We start from the raw sequence: 15,037 nt of genomic DNA, 5'->3' as shown, positions 1-15,037 counted from the left end.
TAGTGAAAGGTATCTGTTAATGACAGATGCACTAAGAATAGGCCAGCCTGGAGATCCAGAAAGTAACTGTCCTCAAGCACAGGGAAGCTTAACTTGCCTAGCCCAAAAAAAAGAAGAGTAAATACTGAGTGCAGTGAATGGAAGATAGGTAAGTTCTGGAAACCTAGAACTGGGCACCTTAGATTACAGCTTCCTGATAGTTTTCATGGTTGATCAGGATCGTATAACCATCACAGGCATGAACTAGATTTAAGGTATGATTGATTTGTTTTATAAAGATACAACTTTCCATCTTAATTTACATCAGGTTTTGGGTTCAGAGGAGCATAATTTAGAATTAGAATAAGGTTTTCAACATGGCACCTAAGAGTACTTGTGGATGCCTCATCCCTGGAAAGCGTTCAGGGTGGGTTGTGCAGGGCACTGAGTACCTAGTGTCGTGGCATGCCTTTGTCTATGGCAAGAGGGTGGAATGAGATGATCTAACCCAAGCCATTTTATGGTTCTGTGAGAAGAACAGCCACAATTGTCTGGTTTAGTAGCCAGATCTTAGGATCTGGTTCAAGACTATCCTAACAAAGATCACTAACAATGTTTTTCTTTAGTAAAGGATGAGCAAATACCTTCTGTTAATAGAACGTTGACCTTGCTTCGTTCAGTTTTACTTCGCTCTTAGGTCCCTGGGTCTGGTGCTCCCTGTCCCGCAGGCCGAGCGCAGTTTGGAGCTGCGCCCTGTGCTGCAGCTCGGGGCCTCTGCGAGGGTCAGGGCGGGTTGCCTATTAGTTATTGTAGTAGTGGATCTATATATACAATTTATAATAGAATAGTATGTCACAGCGCTGCCTTTTGTTGGTTTGTGTCAGTTTGATGGTTGGGGGGAGTGTTTGTTTTTGGGGTTTTTTTATTAAATATCTTTGTTGCTGCTGGGGTCCATTTGGAGCCTCTCCAAGGACTGGTTGCACCAGTGTCTCCCTGCGTGCCGGGAGCGGCACTTGCTGCCGTGCCCCCGCTCGGCGGCTGCGATCGGAGCGTTACCGGAGCTGCCACCTGTCCCCGCAGAGCCCGGGCGGGGCCCGCCCGCGCCCGGCATGCCCCGCGCGACCCGGAAGCTGCGCGGGGTAAGCGGGCACGCCCGCCTACATCCCCCATCGTGCCCCGCGGCGGCTGCAAATCAGCGCGGGGCGCAGAGCGGCCCAGCGTATGACGGGAGCCGTAGTCCCCGCCTCGCCGGGGCCGTGTGGCGGAGGGCGGTGCCGCGGCCGGGGGATGTGGCGAGCGTGACGTGATCGTGTCCGCGTTGGAACCGGGGCGGCCGCGGCGAGCGTGACGTGGCAGAGACCGAGCGAGGTCCCCGGTCATAGAGCACCCGCCGCCGCCGCCGGGCTCCCCTCGCGCGCGGAGGGATCCGTGCGCGCACACCGGCCGGGCCGCGCTCCCTCCCGCCCTCCTTCCCTCAGTGCTCTCCCGCCGCCGCCCAGCGTCGCTGGAGCCGCCATGGGCCTCACCATCTCCTCGCTCTTCTCGCGCCTCTTCGGCAAGAAGCAGATGCGCATCCTTATGGGTGAGGGCCACCGCGGATCCCGGACAGGCCGGGGCCGCGCAGCGGAGTCCCGTCGGACGCGGGAGGGGAGGCCGCGGGTCACGGCGGGGAAATCGCTCTGTCCCGGGCTGAGGGGCGCGGACACCGCGCTGTGCCCGTCCCATGGGCTGGGGGGGCGCTGGGACAGCAGCGGGGAGGGGAGAGGGTGCGGATCGGGCTGTACTGGCCCTTCCTTTTCTCCCGCCGTGTGCCCGTTCCCCTCCCTGCCTCGCCCGCCGGTCCCGCCGGGCACGGCGAGGCCGAGCCCCATTCTCGCACCTGCGGCGGGCCGCGCGTGGAACAAAGATGAATTGCGGCCGGACAGGGCCGGTGTTCCCGGGCGAGCCCTTCTGCCCCGGCACTGCGGCTCCGCGAGCAGGATGTGACAAAGCCTGGTGTGTGCAACACCAGGGGCGTAAGAACTGCCGTATAATGGCCGATTTTCGGCAGCTGTAGGGAGCTGTAGTCTGTGTCCTGACTCTTGCGAAAGGGCGTTTCTGTATAGCCTCTGTGGACATTAGTTTTGTGCCTCATGTACGAACCGATAAGGCAGCTCTTGCAGTGCTTGCTTAGTCTTACTGTCTCCCCCCTTAATGATTTCTTTTTAATATCTATTTATTTGGAAATGATATGTTCCCTTGATACGGACTTTGTAGGAGTTGAAGTCAGTGGGTCTTGAAGATTCTCACTTTCAGATTATAGTTCAAAAGGTCAAAGCCAGCACATACTGCATTGGTATTTCCTCCTCCGCTTCGAGTTCTTCCCTGCCTTCCACCCACCTACCCACCTACCCTGCAAACTTTATGTACAAACAGTTCTTAGCCTCTAAATTTTTCTCAGATTCTGTTATCAAAGTGAATGGAATTTGGTTCATGGCCATTGACTGAAGTAGCTTGTCCTAAGGAACTAAATGCATTGCTCATTTGGATATAGCCAGCAAGGGGAGTGGGTTCTCATTGTGAAACTTCCTGGCACACACCCATCTCTAGTGCTACCTGGATATGCACAACAGACACAGTAGTGCAGCTTTTAAAAATTTCATTCTTTTAGGTTCTACATATATTTTGTGATGGCAAAGTTCATTATTGCATACCAAATAATTTTTATTGTGTCTTACCTGACTGAAGTTAGAGACTCTCATCCGTTTATTGCATACCAAATAATTTTTATTGTGTCTTACCTGACTGAAGTTAGAGACTCTCATCCGTTTCAAAATAATCCAATTTTAGCCTGCAAGACAGTTTAGTACATGTGTTGGTTTCAAGGAGGTGATTTGGTTGTCTCCCTAACAGCCAGACTCTTCATATGACTCTTAATGAATGAAGTCAAGTCTTCAAGTGAGCTTGACTGTAGGGTGTAGGATGAGACAGTGTCTGTGGTATTTGCAGTTCTGTTACTTTCTGCAAAGTACTGAAAACAGGAAAGTGATGTCATACAGATCTAAACCACTTGCAAGGCTTTTCATTGGTAGGAAATCAGGTCAAATTTAGGTTAGATATGGCTTTGGAAGGTGCACTTTCTAGCAGTTGGTTCAAATTTATTTTTATATTTCTTAATAGAATTTGTTTTAATGCCTTGTATTAAAATGCAGGGCTGAATCAGGGCACTGTACTGTATTCGCACAGGACTGTTTGTTAAGAAGTATAGGAGAGTAGAACCTGGGGTATGTTGTGGTGAAAGTGTGTTATGGGGCATAAACTGGATGTATAGAAGCAGAATTTTACAGTGAATATGACAATTTTTGTTTGACTGTAACACTAAAAATAATCTCTTCGTAGTATTCTACACTGTATACCAGCACTTTGAGGAGAGATGTCTGAATGAATACTGGGATAGAATTAAAACTTTTCCTCAAGGTTATAATGTTCAGTGTATTGAAAATGGGGCTGTACAAGGCCAAACATTTAAGTTTCCATATGTAGAATACTAATTAAGAAATTACTTTATGGGGTAAAGTACTTAGGGGAAAAATATGTAATATCAACATTAATTAATTTATAATTCTAACTTCCTTTTCACAGCTTTCTTCTGTTTCTGCAGACTTGAAGATAAATTAGAGTTAATTTAGCTTCTAAAACAGACTGTGTTATTGAGTTCTGCAGAAATTGAGTATTTCTCATCAGGGACTATTACCAACAGTACTCAGTTAATATTTTATGTTCTCAAATTCCATTTATGATAAGAAGTAGACATTTAATGTTATACTGCTACTGAAACATTGTTTTTTAAAAAAATACACTTGTATAAGTAAGTATTTTTCAAAAATATTAAGTTACTATTTGGAAGAAATGCATGAAAAGAAGATTCACACATTTTCTTTATACATAACATGAGGGAAAAGAAAGAACTGTGGGATAGGGCTGAATATCTGGAAGTCAGATTAGGCAACTGGGGCATTAAGAGTAGAAACATTGAGTCCTAACCCTACATGTGCCTGTCTATAAAACTCTTCACTGGTGATTTTTTGTCCTTGGAAAAAAAAAGATACAGATACATTGTGCACCTTTCAGTACCATAATTTAGTGTTCTGTGTCTTGGTGTAGTTGTGCAAGTGTTAACTGACATGGTAACTACTCAGGAGCTTCAAATACAAAGGTAATTATTAAATATATTGTGTGGAAAATGTCAGGTTCTTTGGGAATTGTGTCAGTGTAAAACAAATCATAGTCATTTAACTGTTTCTTATTTAGGCAGGTGTTGTTTTACACAACTGTTGATTTGCATGCTGTTGGCTTCCTATAGTTTTTATGACATTTTGTGCTGTGATAACAGAGGCAGCTTGATACTCAGCCACCAGTGATCAGAGCAGGAAGTTGGTTAATGAAGGATGTGATGTGGTCAGGGATGATGTTCCTAAGACAAGTGAACTAGAAGCTTGAGATTTAGAAACACAACTGACAGGCTGTAAATAAAACACTCTAAGAGGAATAAAGGGCTTAAAACCACAGTGATTTTAGCAGCACCTGAAAGCATTGTAGGTATTTTTTCTCCAGCTAGAGGAATAAGATGTTTGATTCCGTTTAAAGGTGAATGGTTGCAAGTACAGGTCTGTGCTTCCCATTTGTACCTTATTGTAATCTTGGTGCTTTGCAGTACAATGGCTTAATATTACACCCTTCATTGAGTCTCTTACACCTTGGTCTTGACAATGGCCAGTCAGGCAGTAGAATCAGTGAAAATGTAGAACTGGAAATTTACTTTGTTTAGAGATTTAAGATGCGGCTTTTAATCTTGGTGAAGTTAAGGTGTGGCAGTAGTTCACGGGTTTACATTTAGTGTTTCAGTTCAAATGTAAACCTGGTTATTCTTGGATTACTAAAAGCAGTAGTTACACTTTCTACCAGCTCAAAAGATTAAATGTGATTTAGTGCTCTGGAATTTTTTTAAAGGGTGGTAAATTGCAAATTTGAGTAAGAAATATGAATGGAGGCTATGCTTTTCATGACTTGCTTCTTTAGACTTCATAACATTTGCAGTTTGGCCAAAAGAGGCAGTTTTTGCAAATAGGGTAATGGGGATTTACGTAACGTTCTTCCCCCAGTTAAGCTTCTGCCTCAAGTATGAAGTCAGAAGAAAATACATACCCATAACCCCATAACTCAGCCTGCCTCAGTGCAAAGTCCAACAGCTTAATCAAGAGTTGTAAGAGTGGATTTAAGCCACGTCTGGGCTTTGTGCTTACATAGGCACTGTAGCCTTCTGCCAGCACCACTGAGGTGCACAGGTGTAGAGTGGGTTACTGGGGCAGTATTTTCGTAATATAGGAAGTAGTTTAAAATTCTGACTAGTTTCTAATTTTTTAACTCTGAGTCATGTCTTCAAATAGATCTCAATACCCTGTGTACATTCTTTGGAATGAGATTAGCTTTTTTCTTTGTCTTTATGTTGTTAGTATAAACCTCAAATACACTCCAACCATTTGTGTAGACAGTGGCATCTTTCTTACATTATTAATTTTAACAGATCTTGTCAGTGCTATATTGATAACGGAGTAATCTCTTCGGTGGGGAGCAATCAGAGAAGAGTTGTGAGTAGTAGTTTTAACTCTAATTGGTTCACTAAACTATCTTATTATTAATTTACTGGAAAAGAAACCTATTATATCATGTACAGGCATTATATGTTCTTATGAAGATCTATGTGTCCTACAAGTGCTTACATGAGGTTGAGCTGTGTGGACACAGTGTTGGGCTTCAAGCATTGTACTGTTAAAAACATCAGCTTTCAGCATAGGTGGAGTATTTGAGGGTTCTGAAGTCAGCTTAGAGGATTTTGTAAGGTGACCTGACACTTAACTGGTGTGGGGAAAATTGTGGCATTTACAGGTTTCATGACTTGCGAGTTCTCGTGTAATTTCTGCTGCACCGTGACTTTTTTTGTTCATGCTTGTGTGTGGTTCTGAAGGAGACCAACACTTAATAGCAAACTCAAACCCCTTAAATTTAATTTTGAGCATTTTGGGAGTAAAGGAGCTTTGGTTTTGATGGTAGATTCCTACCCCCTTTCTTTCATGCTGTCATGACATTAAGAATTTAAACAACTTCTTTTTTTTTTTCTTTTTTTTTTTTTTTAACATGCAATGACATTACCAAAGAAACTGTATTGGTATGTTTAATCCTGTGCACGCTATTAGAATATAGGACAATTATAGATAGGGTTTTTTTAATTAGTTTGCTACAACAGCAGTTTGTGTCTTGAGAAAAAGGAGGTTTTTCAAGAGTTTGGTTTCATTCTGAACGGGCAGTTAGTTTTGAATCCCCCTTTTTTGGCGATGCTAAAGAGACAGTTGTATTGTTAATAGGCAAGTCAGCAAACCACTTAAAGCTTAATATATTGCAGTTGCAGAATAGGAAGTTAACTCAGATTGCTTAAGAATGTGTGTTATCCTTATAAAATGAGGATAGTATTTGATTTCTTGCAAAAATACTAATTAATTCTTTTGATCAGAGGTATTTTTGTTTGGGAAAAATGTTACTGACATTAGTAATGACATGATAGACATTTTGTGCTGTGGTGTTTAGTACCTGCTGTTTGTGGAGGTGCTTGTGTGCTAGGTATTGGATTCTAATTTAAAGAATTCCATTTTGAATTACATTTATTTATGTGTTCTAAAATGCTTAACAATAAGCAGTTTCACAAACAGTTTTAGAAAACTACAGTGTATGCTTGCAATTTGGTGCTATGTCTAAAAAATGTCTTAGGCTCATTTTATTTTATTTCTGAAGGAACCCATATTTACCACATAGCTTACATTGAAAAACAGCAAGCTTAAGTTTTGTTTTAGAAACAGAAGAGTAAATTTAAGTGCAAAAGGTCTTCTGTAAGGACCAACAGTCATTAGAAGGAGACTCCTAATGGAAGCATTGTAGTGGATCTCACTGTATGGAAATTATATCCTGAAGAAGACCTACAGCCCTTGTGGTATATGTGGAGGGATGATGAGAGATTCCTGATGTATATGTCAGTGCTAAAGAAATGTTTTAGCAAGAGAGGAGAGGCTGGAATAAGGGACAAGAAGTGCCTTTCATGTATAGTGCCCATTCAGTTGGTCCACGTGCCTGTGAAGCTGAGCTCTGCAGGAGATTAAGTGAGGCCTTCCCCAGTTAGTGAAGTAACAAATGTGTGATCAGTTAGAAATTGTGTGCTGCTTATAGATTGTTGCTAAGCTTTAATAATCTTCCTGATTTACACAAAAGTAACTTCCAACATGAATGATAAAGCTTAATTAACACAAATACTAAGGAAGATTACTAGAAACTTGCGAGCTTGTAGGTTGTGAATGGAAGCATCTTACTGAGCTTGTTTTCTTCATGACTAGTTCTCTCTCAGTGCTGGGTAGAGGAGATAGGGAAAAACATATAGTAGTTTATCAGCAATGAGTTAAGAGTGTTAAAAAAGCTGTTCTCAGTAAAAAAATCCTAGTACTCTGCATGTAAAATGACATGTTTTTAAATTAGCAGGTTGTAGTTCTGTTTGTGAACTAAATCAGTTTTTCTCTTCCTTCTAGTTGGTTTGGATGCTGCTGGTAAGACAACCATTCTTTATAAACTGAAACTAGGAGAAATTGTCACCACAATTCCCACTATTGGTAAGACCACCAGTTCTTATATCTTTATTGTTGTTGCTCTAAACCTGACAGACCTCTGAAGGGTGCAGGGATTTGCTATCTTTGCTGTTAGAGTAAGAATCAAGACAACATGAACTGTCTGATACTGCCGTAATGTAACTGTGTCAGACCAAAGAGACATCCAGACCAGAATCCCGATCATGCCCAGTAGCAGATGCACAGGAGAGTAAGAACCAGATCAGTAGCACCACCTTTCCCAAACACCATGAGCTGCACAGTTTGTGGCTGAAAGATTTGCTCAATCACTTGGACTTGGATTTAAGTGACTCATGTTTTTTCCCCCTTCAGTCAATTTTCTTCCTGATTTACCAGTTCAGTATTGATAAGCCATTTTATACATATTTGGGAGACGTGTACCTTAGGAAGTATCTATCTTTAACATGGTTAGAATTATGTTTTAACAGTAGAATTAACTATTTCTAATTAAACTTCTTCATTTTTAGGTTTTAATGTGGAGACGGTAGAATATAAAAACATTTGTTTCACAGTTTGGGATGTTGGTGGTCAAGATAAAATTAGACCTCTTTGGAGGCATTATTTCCAAAACACACAGGTAAGAGTACTCAGATGGCACTAGTTAAAAACTTACTTTGTAAAGCCTCATTGGGTTTTTTAGAGTACGTTTGGAAAGCTGTTTTCTTTCTTTCAGGAAGGCTCTGTACTACTTCCTGCAACTTCTGAGGGTACCCAGATTTTATTCTAGTTGAAGCTAATTTATTCCCCTGAAGGCTTCAAGCCTAGTTGTGAGTGTATCCTCTTAAGCATCAAGTCCTTTAGGATCTACCAGTGTTCTATAATGTGCCAGAGCAACAGATTTCTAGTGAGGAACTCTTAAAATACATGGTTTTTACTATGCTGTCAGTGTTCTTAGTAAGCTGAGCATCTAAGATATGGTGAAAGATCTTGTTACCAGTTGATTTAAAAGTGCCAGCCTCGCACTGATGTGACTGCAGTTAGTTTTTGGGATATAAATGTGATACCTTTGGTTCACAAGTAGTGAAGTAAATTGCTTATTAGCATCAGAAAACTTCTGGAGTAAGTTTGGGGATTTTTTTGTGTTGAATATAGAATTGTTTCCATGATATTTGTGTGCAGCATAATTGATATGATTGGTGCAGAAAAATACAGAGGTCTGGATTGATAAAAGGGACCTTGCACCACCATACTGTTGTGAATAGAGTAATATGTAATTTCAGTTCCTTATTACTGTCCTGTTACTAAATACTTCAAAAAAACACTTCTCTTTCCTTGAAGAGAGTGATAAAAGGAAGGTTTTCAGACTGAAAAGTTAAGAATAAATTGTGTAAGAAGAACACTTGAATAACAGAGATGCCATTAGAAGTACTGTTTGATAGAAACATTTTAAAACAAATTCAGGCATTACTTTAAGGGTGTGGGTTTTTTCAGTGACACAGGAGATGGTGAAGCATTTGTGATTTTCAATTCAGTGAGTGAAAGGGGAGGGGTAAGAGTTAGTTTATGTCATTTTGCTGCATCTTTTTCCCCTAACTTTATTTTGAAGTTGAGACTTAGGTGGTTGTTCAGACACACATCATACATTGTTTACAGAAATTTCTGTTAAATTTGTCAACTTTCTTAGGTAAGCAATTACAATATTCAATATGAATACTTTGGCGGTTTTAAGATAGTGCTGCACATTTACATTATTTTTTTCAAATCTGCTTAACTTTATACAGGGCCTCATTTTTGTTGTAGACAGCAATGACAGAGAGAGAATCCAGGAAGCAGCAGAAGAGCTGCAGAAAATGGTAAATATAAGTGTCTTCTAAAGTATCACTGTTAGACTGACTTGTCCGATTTTTGGATGTTTGTCAGGTTCCCTAAGAGATTTAGGATTTTAAAGTTTTAGGGAGTGTGTACAGTGCATCTTGTATTCAGCTGGTAATTCTGGGTCATATAGTGCACCAAGTTGTAATTTCACTCTGTAGAAAACTAATAATGTGTCAGAACCTTTCATTCATGAAACCTTGATAGAAATGCAGCAGAAAATAATTTTGGAAGAACAGATTGGTGCTAGAGAATATTTCATCAGCAAGATGCCCATAAATTTAAACTTTTTAAATTGAAAGGTGGCTTCCTTAATTGCAGGAGTTCTGTTGTATACTAGTTAAATTTCACTCAATACTTACTAATGACTTCAGGAGCAAGAATGAAAATGTTTACAACCCTTAAATCAGTGTTTCAATTATTTTTAATGTTTGTTGAAGTAACTGACTTAACTGAGGCAATTTAATAACATGCCTGTTTTTTCTGTTAGCTTCAGGAGGATGAGCTGCGAGATGCAGTGCTGCTTCTGTTCGCAAACAAACAGGATCTGCCAAATGCCATGGCAATCAGTGAAATGACAGATAAACTAGGCCTTCAGTCTCTGCGTAACAGAACTGTAAGTGCTAAACTTTGACTGCTGAAATCTTTTCTCCCTCTATTATATATCATGAACATAAAATTCCTCTAAGGGAAAGGGTAGTTTTCACCTCTTCGTGTAGAAAGATGCACACACCTCCTGTTGAACTTTATAATGCATAATTCAGATCCTTGTTCAAAGTAAGTGATTTAGAAGTATAATCCAGTGCCTTCAGCTGTTGTAGGTGTTTCATTTCTCACCTTTTTCTGAAAACATACAATCACTGTCCATCCAGTCTGTCACTGGAATACAGACATCCAGCATTTCACAAAGTATGTGATGGACTTTCCTGTTTTCTCAGTATTCTGGGAGAATAAATGCATTCTGCATTCCTACCTCCAGGAGGAAATTACATAGCTTCTGAAGTGTTAGATTCTATCTGCTCAAGCTTTAGAGACACAGGTTTGCTTCACATTAACTATTCCACCATTTGTAGTCTGAGTGTCTGTGTTGACACACTAAGATACTGACCATAGAAGCTGTTTCAGAGGTCCATTCATGTAGATAATTCCATGTTCACTTCCTGAAGAGCAGTCTTTCAGAGACAAGAAGTAGTTCTCAGCATGTAAACCAAATACTAGTTCTGTATTTGTTTCTTGATGCCTTAAACTATGCTGTAGCCTTTACTAGGCCAACATTTGAGTTTTTGGATAATGTCTGAACATCCTCTACACTACATGTACTTCTCAAAATTTTTTAAAAATACCATTTTTTCAATTTCACTCATGGCACAAAATGCTTTTTAAAGAATGCTGTTATAACACACAATTATAACAACCTAACGAGTGTCACATAAAGTCATGACATAGCTTGCATTTTGTCAGTATTTAAATTTAATTTTTGTGTTCTACATTAACAGTGGTATGTCCAGGCTACCTGTGCTACACAAGGAACTGGTCTGTATGAGGGACTTGACTGGCTGTCAAATGAACTCTCAAAACGCTAATTCCAACTGGATGACTCTTTCACCAGGGACATGTTTGATATAAGTGGTCTAGGCTTGTTACAACAAAATTAGTTTGCATCTTGGTTATTACAGTATCTGGAACTGATATTTGGGCAGGATATTACAGCGTTTCAACTTGTTTCGTTGCCAATTATTGTTTACCGAGCTACATGTTGCAAAGGTAGCAATATGCTTGGGTAAAAAAATCTCCTTAACTTGGAAAAAGTGTATCTTCCGATTTTATTCCCCTTGTTAGCCTAAATGCCTGAATATAGTTATTGTGACATGTTTAAGATCTGTTTTGAATACTCTTTGAGCCCAAATAAATTAATGTTTTAATTTTTTTTCTCCCTTCTACTCTTAGTTTACTGATGCCCTGTTTCATTCCTCAGACAGTCTGCTGATTTAAAAATGTAGCATTCCGTATGTATTTATTTCTCTCCCTTGCCAAAAAGATTTCCTAATACTGCTTGTTCCAAGCCAAGGAAATGCTCTAAAACACTATACAAATCTACTGCACTGAGGAACATTTTATTAATCCTTGGGTTCTGTCAGCCCAACTTGCCTTTGTGTGAATTGGATTTGATGGGTAGAATAGTTCTGTGCTGGTTGCGAAGAGCTCATGTTGAGGTTGTTTTTAATATTCAGCAGATTGTCTTCCTTTATATTGTATCTTTTTTTTTATGTTGCATGTTGCTTTTTGGTATCAGCCTGACTATTTTTGCCCAGTGTATAATAATTCTGCTGAAGTTTTACTGTTTGTTGGTGAACATATCTTCATAAGGAAATTTTGGAAAATCCATCAAACTCAATGGATTAGTTTCTTCATAACCCACTTGGAATTATTCCTAATAAAATTATAAAATGTATAGTTCTGTGTATGCTCTTCTTGATTCCTGAAATAGTTGAATGTAAATTATCACTTATTCTTTCTCCATATACTGAGCTTTCCTGCAGCTTGAATATGAATACCAGTCTCAGATTTTCACTTGCTTGGAGCTGTGTAGAATGAGACATGGAAGGGAGGCAACCAAGTTGTATACAGTGCAGTAGAGTAGCTGTCATCGGGGCTTACATAATTCTGTAATGTCTTTTGAAGTTGTAAATCTAAAATTCCTTTCAAGATGTCCAGATCTGAAAATACTAACAATTTAAAAAAATTGTAATAAAACAAATTTGAACTGCCTGAAAAGCATGCATGTCTGTTTCATAGTTTTATCTACATGTCAAAACCTACATGGGTCCCAGCAGGAGTCACACATTCTGTTGATGGCTAGCTGGGAAGGTAACCTGAGTGCTTTTACAGGGATATAGCAAATATTATAATAATGCTGATAATCACCCCCAAAAATCATCTCTGTACAACTTCTACTCCCTGTTTTCATATTTCTGTCCTCTTACACCTTTGTAGTTCAAAAGGCATAAATTAATATGTGTTTTGAGGCTGCTACTACTGGGTAGTTTAAAATCTGTTTTTCAGTTGCCTATCTGCTGTATAGAAGCAAATATTGCTCAACCCTCCAACTAAAATGTGCTGTCCAAATGATTTGATGTCTTTAGGAACTCAAAGCATGATTCCGTTACATTTTCAGGCTAAGTGCTTCTCATTTTCCACCCAGGTCTGGTTACCCTTGCTACAAGAAATCTCAGTGACAAGGTCTGGTAAACTCAAGCTAGTTTTGGTTCAGAACACCTTCCTGGGCAGCTTCTACTGTAAGTCAGGTTTAAGTTCTTAGGAGGTGCTCTTACTGTGAGCACAGCTAAGCAGGGAACAATTCTGAGTTTACAGTTCTTAAATGTCTTCAACATGCAACGGAAACCCAGGAGACAGTGTAAGGTGAGAAGGGCTTTGCCTGCATCTTTAATGAATTACTGATTACTTATTAACCAAAGCTGATATACCCATGCATTTGATCAGTAGCTGTTGATGTGCACATTTCTAGCAATGCAGTTCCTTGAATTAAACTATAAAAGGTACCCCTTGTTCAGAAGAGACAGCTTGTCCCTCACAGAAGTTGGTTTTTGCAGTCCCAGTAGATTAAGATAAACAATTGTTTATCTTAAACTTGTTACACAGTTAGAGGTAAAAGTTAATAGTTACTAACATGGGTTGTCATTTCCCTATCAGAAGTCAAAAACCTGAATTGAGCTGCTATCCCTGGAGTTCAAAATCTTCAACAGGCATGAGGCTGCTAAAAATGTGTTCCTCATTCACTGTAGTGACAGGAAATCCTGAGTTCCAGTAGCTGAAATTTTTCTTTGTATACACAGTATATGTATAACTTATATATTCAAAAAAATGGGTAGGTTCTACTGCACTGGGGAGTTAGCCAAGTAATAGTTGATACAGGAGGCTTTATTTCAGTGTGTCAGAAATAATGGCCAGCTTAACTGTAGTGGGTTTTCCTTTATTTGACCATGGTGACACAATTTATTTCTCAAATATTAAGTACATGCATGATTTTCATTTTTTTCATTGCTTACAAGAATAGCCCAGGTTGTATAAAATATTGGTTTGTGTTTTGCCAGTAACTAAAATTCAGAGCCCAGTTATTAGTCACTTGTTAGTCTAAGAAATCCTTCTGTAAAGGTCTGGACAAAGGCAGTTTGAGGGCAATATGATGAAACCTTGCACATCACCTTGCCCAAGTCTGTCTTTCCCATCCTTGTCAAGAATGGGGACTTCAGAAATTATATTCTATATGCTGCCACTGGATTTATGAATACAGCTGAGCTGCCAAAACTGAAATGTTTAAGGCCTTTGCTCTTACAGGGTAAGAGTCAGAAGACTTGAAACCAATTTCTTTTTATGCCAAGAATATAAGAAACAAGGCAACTACACAATTAATTTTGACATGTTGAAAGCTCTGATGCCTTAGCACACTGGGGATTTTTCCCCTTGGTTTTTTCATACCATTTTTCTCCTCCCGTTTCTTCATCCTTCTCTCAATCATAATTGCCATCACTGCTTGCTTTATCATGATACATAAAGGTACTTAATGCTTGAATTATGTTTCAAAAACAGCAATGATACAAGAGATGTGTGAGAATTCAAGTACTGTCACAGGAGGATAAGAGACCCCTTTGTCTGGAACAGAATATGGTCAGGGGAAAGAATAATAGGAGCTCCATGTTGCCAGACCAGTCTGAAGGATCTGGCAGAACTTGGTTGATTTTGTATGCATCAAATACACAGGTAAACATTTCACAATAGCCAGAGCCTAAAAATGAGCGAACTCTACTGCCTTGCAGAAGGTCAGTGTTTTGAGTGCCCTTAATTCTGCTATGTTCTCATGAGTGATGAGTTAGTCTACAGCAGGAGCTACTGTGAAAGAAGAAACTTTTCCCTCTTGAGACAAAAGCCAGGCAGGAGGAAGCACTGTCTCGAGTTTAATGAATCAGAGATGCGAAATTCAAGTAGTAGGCAAAGAGGTTTTACTTTTTCCTTTAACAGGTGGTCTGGGAAAGTAGAATAACAAAAACAAAGAAATCCCACACATATTTATGCGATATAGATGCGAAGATGTGAAGAAAATCCTACCTGTTTTTTTGTTGTGAAGGGCATGGAGCTTTCCAGTTGATGAGGAACAAGTACAGGTAAGTTTAGGTTTAGGAAACAAAATGGAGACAAGTTGAATGCGACTTGTACCAATGTGGGTTCTAGATGTGATTTAGAGAGGAAGAATTAATTCCTGGGCAAAGTCCAGAGGTGTAGGGGGAGCCAAAATGGGAGTTAAAATCAATGTATGTGCACTAGGAAGCACCATCTGTTACTTACACAGATGTAAATAAAGCTTGGGAGCGTGGGGGCTTTGGGCCAAAGGTATACCTAAGGATTCTCCTATCCCAAAAAACTCGGGTTTTTGAACTGTGCCTTTCCTAATCTAGATGCTAGTGCTGCATTCTCATTCCAGACATGCAACAGGTTCCTGACAAATTGCTGCAATTGGCAGCCTCTGC

General features: G+C 39.9%; 1 protein-coding gene across 1 annotated transcript; it reads left to right on the top strand.

Annotated features, from left to right (window-relative positions):
- Positions 1 to 1,246: 1,246 nt before the first annotated feature.
- ARF4 (ARF GTPase 4) lies at positions 1,247 to 12,269 on the top strand. The gene is made up of 6 exons (XM_005522112.3): positions 1,247 to 1,561; positions 7,587 to 7,667; positions 8,150 to 8,259; positions 9,404 to 9,475; positions 9,985 to 10,110; positions 10,991 to 12,269. Exons 1-6 carry the CDS (start codon positions 1,495 to 1,497, stop codon positions 11,075 to 11,077), a joined length of 543 nt encoding a protein of 180 aa, XP_005522169.1. The 5' UTR covers positions 1,247 to 1,494; the 3' UTR covers positions 11,078 to 12,269.
- Positions 12,270 to 15,037: the final 2,768 nt, after the last annotated feature.

This window comes from Pseudopodoces humilis, chromosome 13 (genome assembly GCF_049639895.1).
Source record: "Pseudopodoces humilis isolate 2021_Gansu_Grassland_sample_001 chromosome 13, ASM4963989v1, whole genome shotgun sequence".
NCBI classification, from domain to species: Eukaryota; Metazoa; Chordata; class Aves; order Passeriformes; family Paridae; genus Pseudopodoces; species Pseudopodoces humilis.
This window is presented reverse-complemented; position numbering and strand designations above follow the sequence as displayed.

Excerpts from the sequence above, each read along its gene's own strand:
- ARF4 (XM_005522112.3), top strand. The coding sequence starts at position 1,495 with ATGGGCCTCACCATCTCCTCGCTCTTCTCGCGCCTCTTCGGCAAGAAG. Across the intron at positions 1,562-7,586 it reads GCAGATGCGCATCCTTATGG|TTGGTTTGGATGCTGCTGGT; the intron begins GTGAGGGCCACC and ends TCTTCCTTCTAG. Across the intron at positions 8,260-9,403 it reads ATTATTTCCAAAACACACAG|GGCCTCATTTTTGTTGTAGA; the intron begins GTAAGAGTACTC and ends AACTTTATACAG.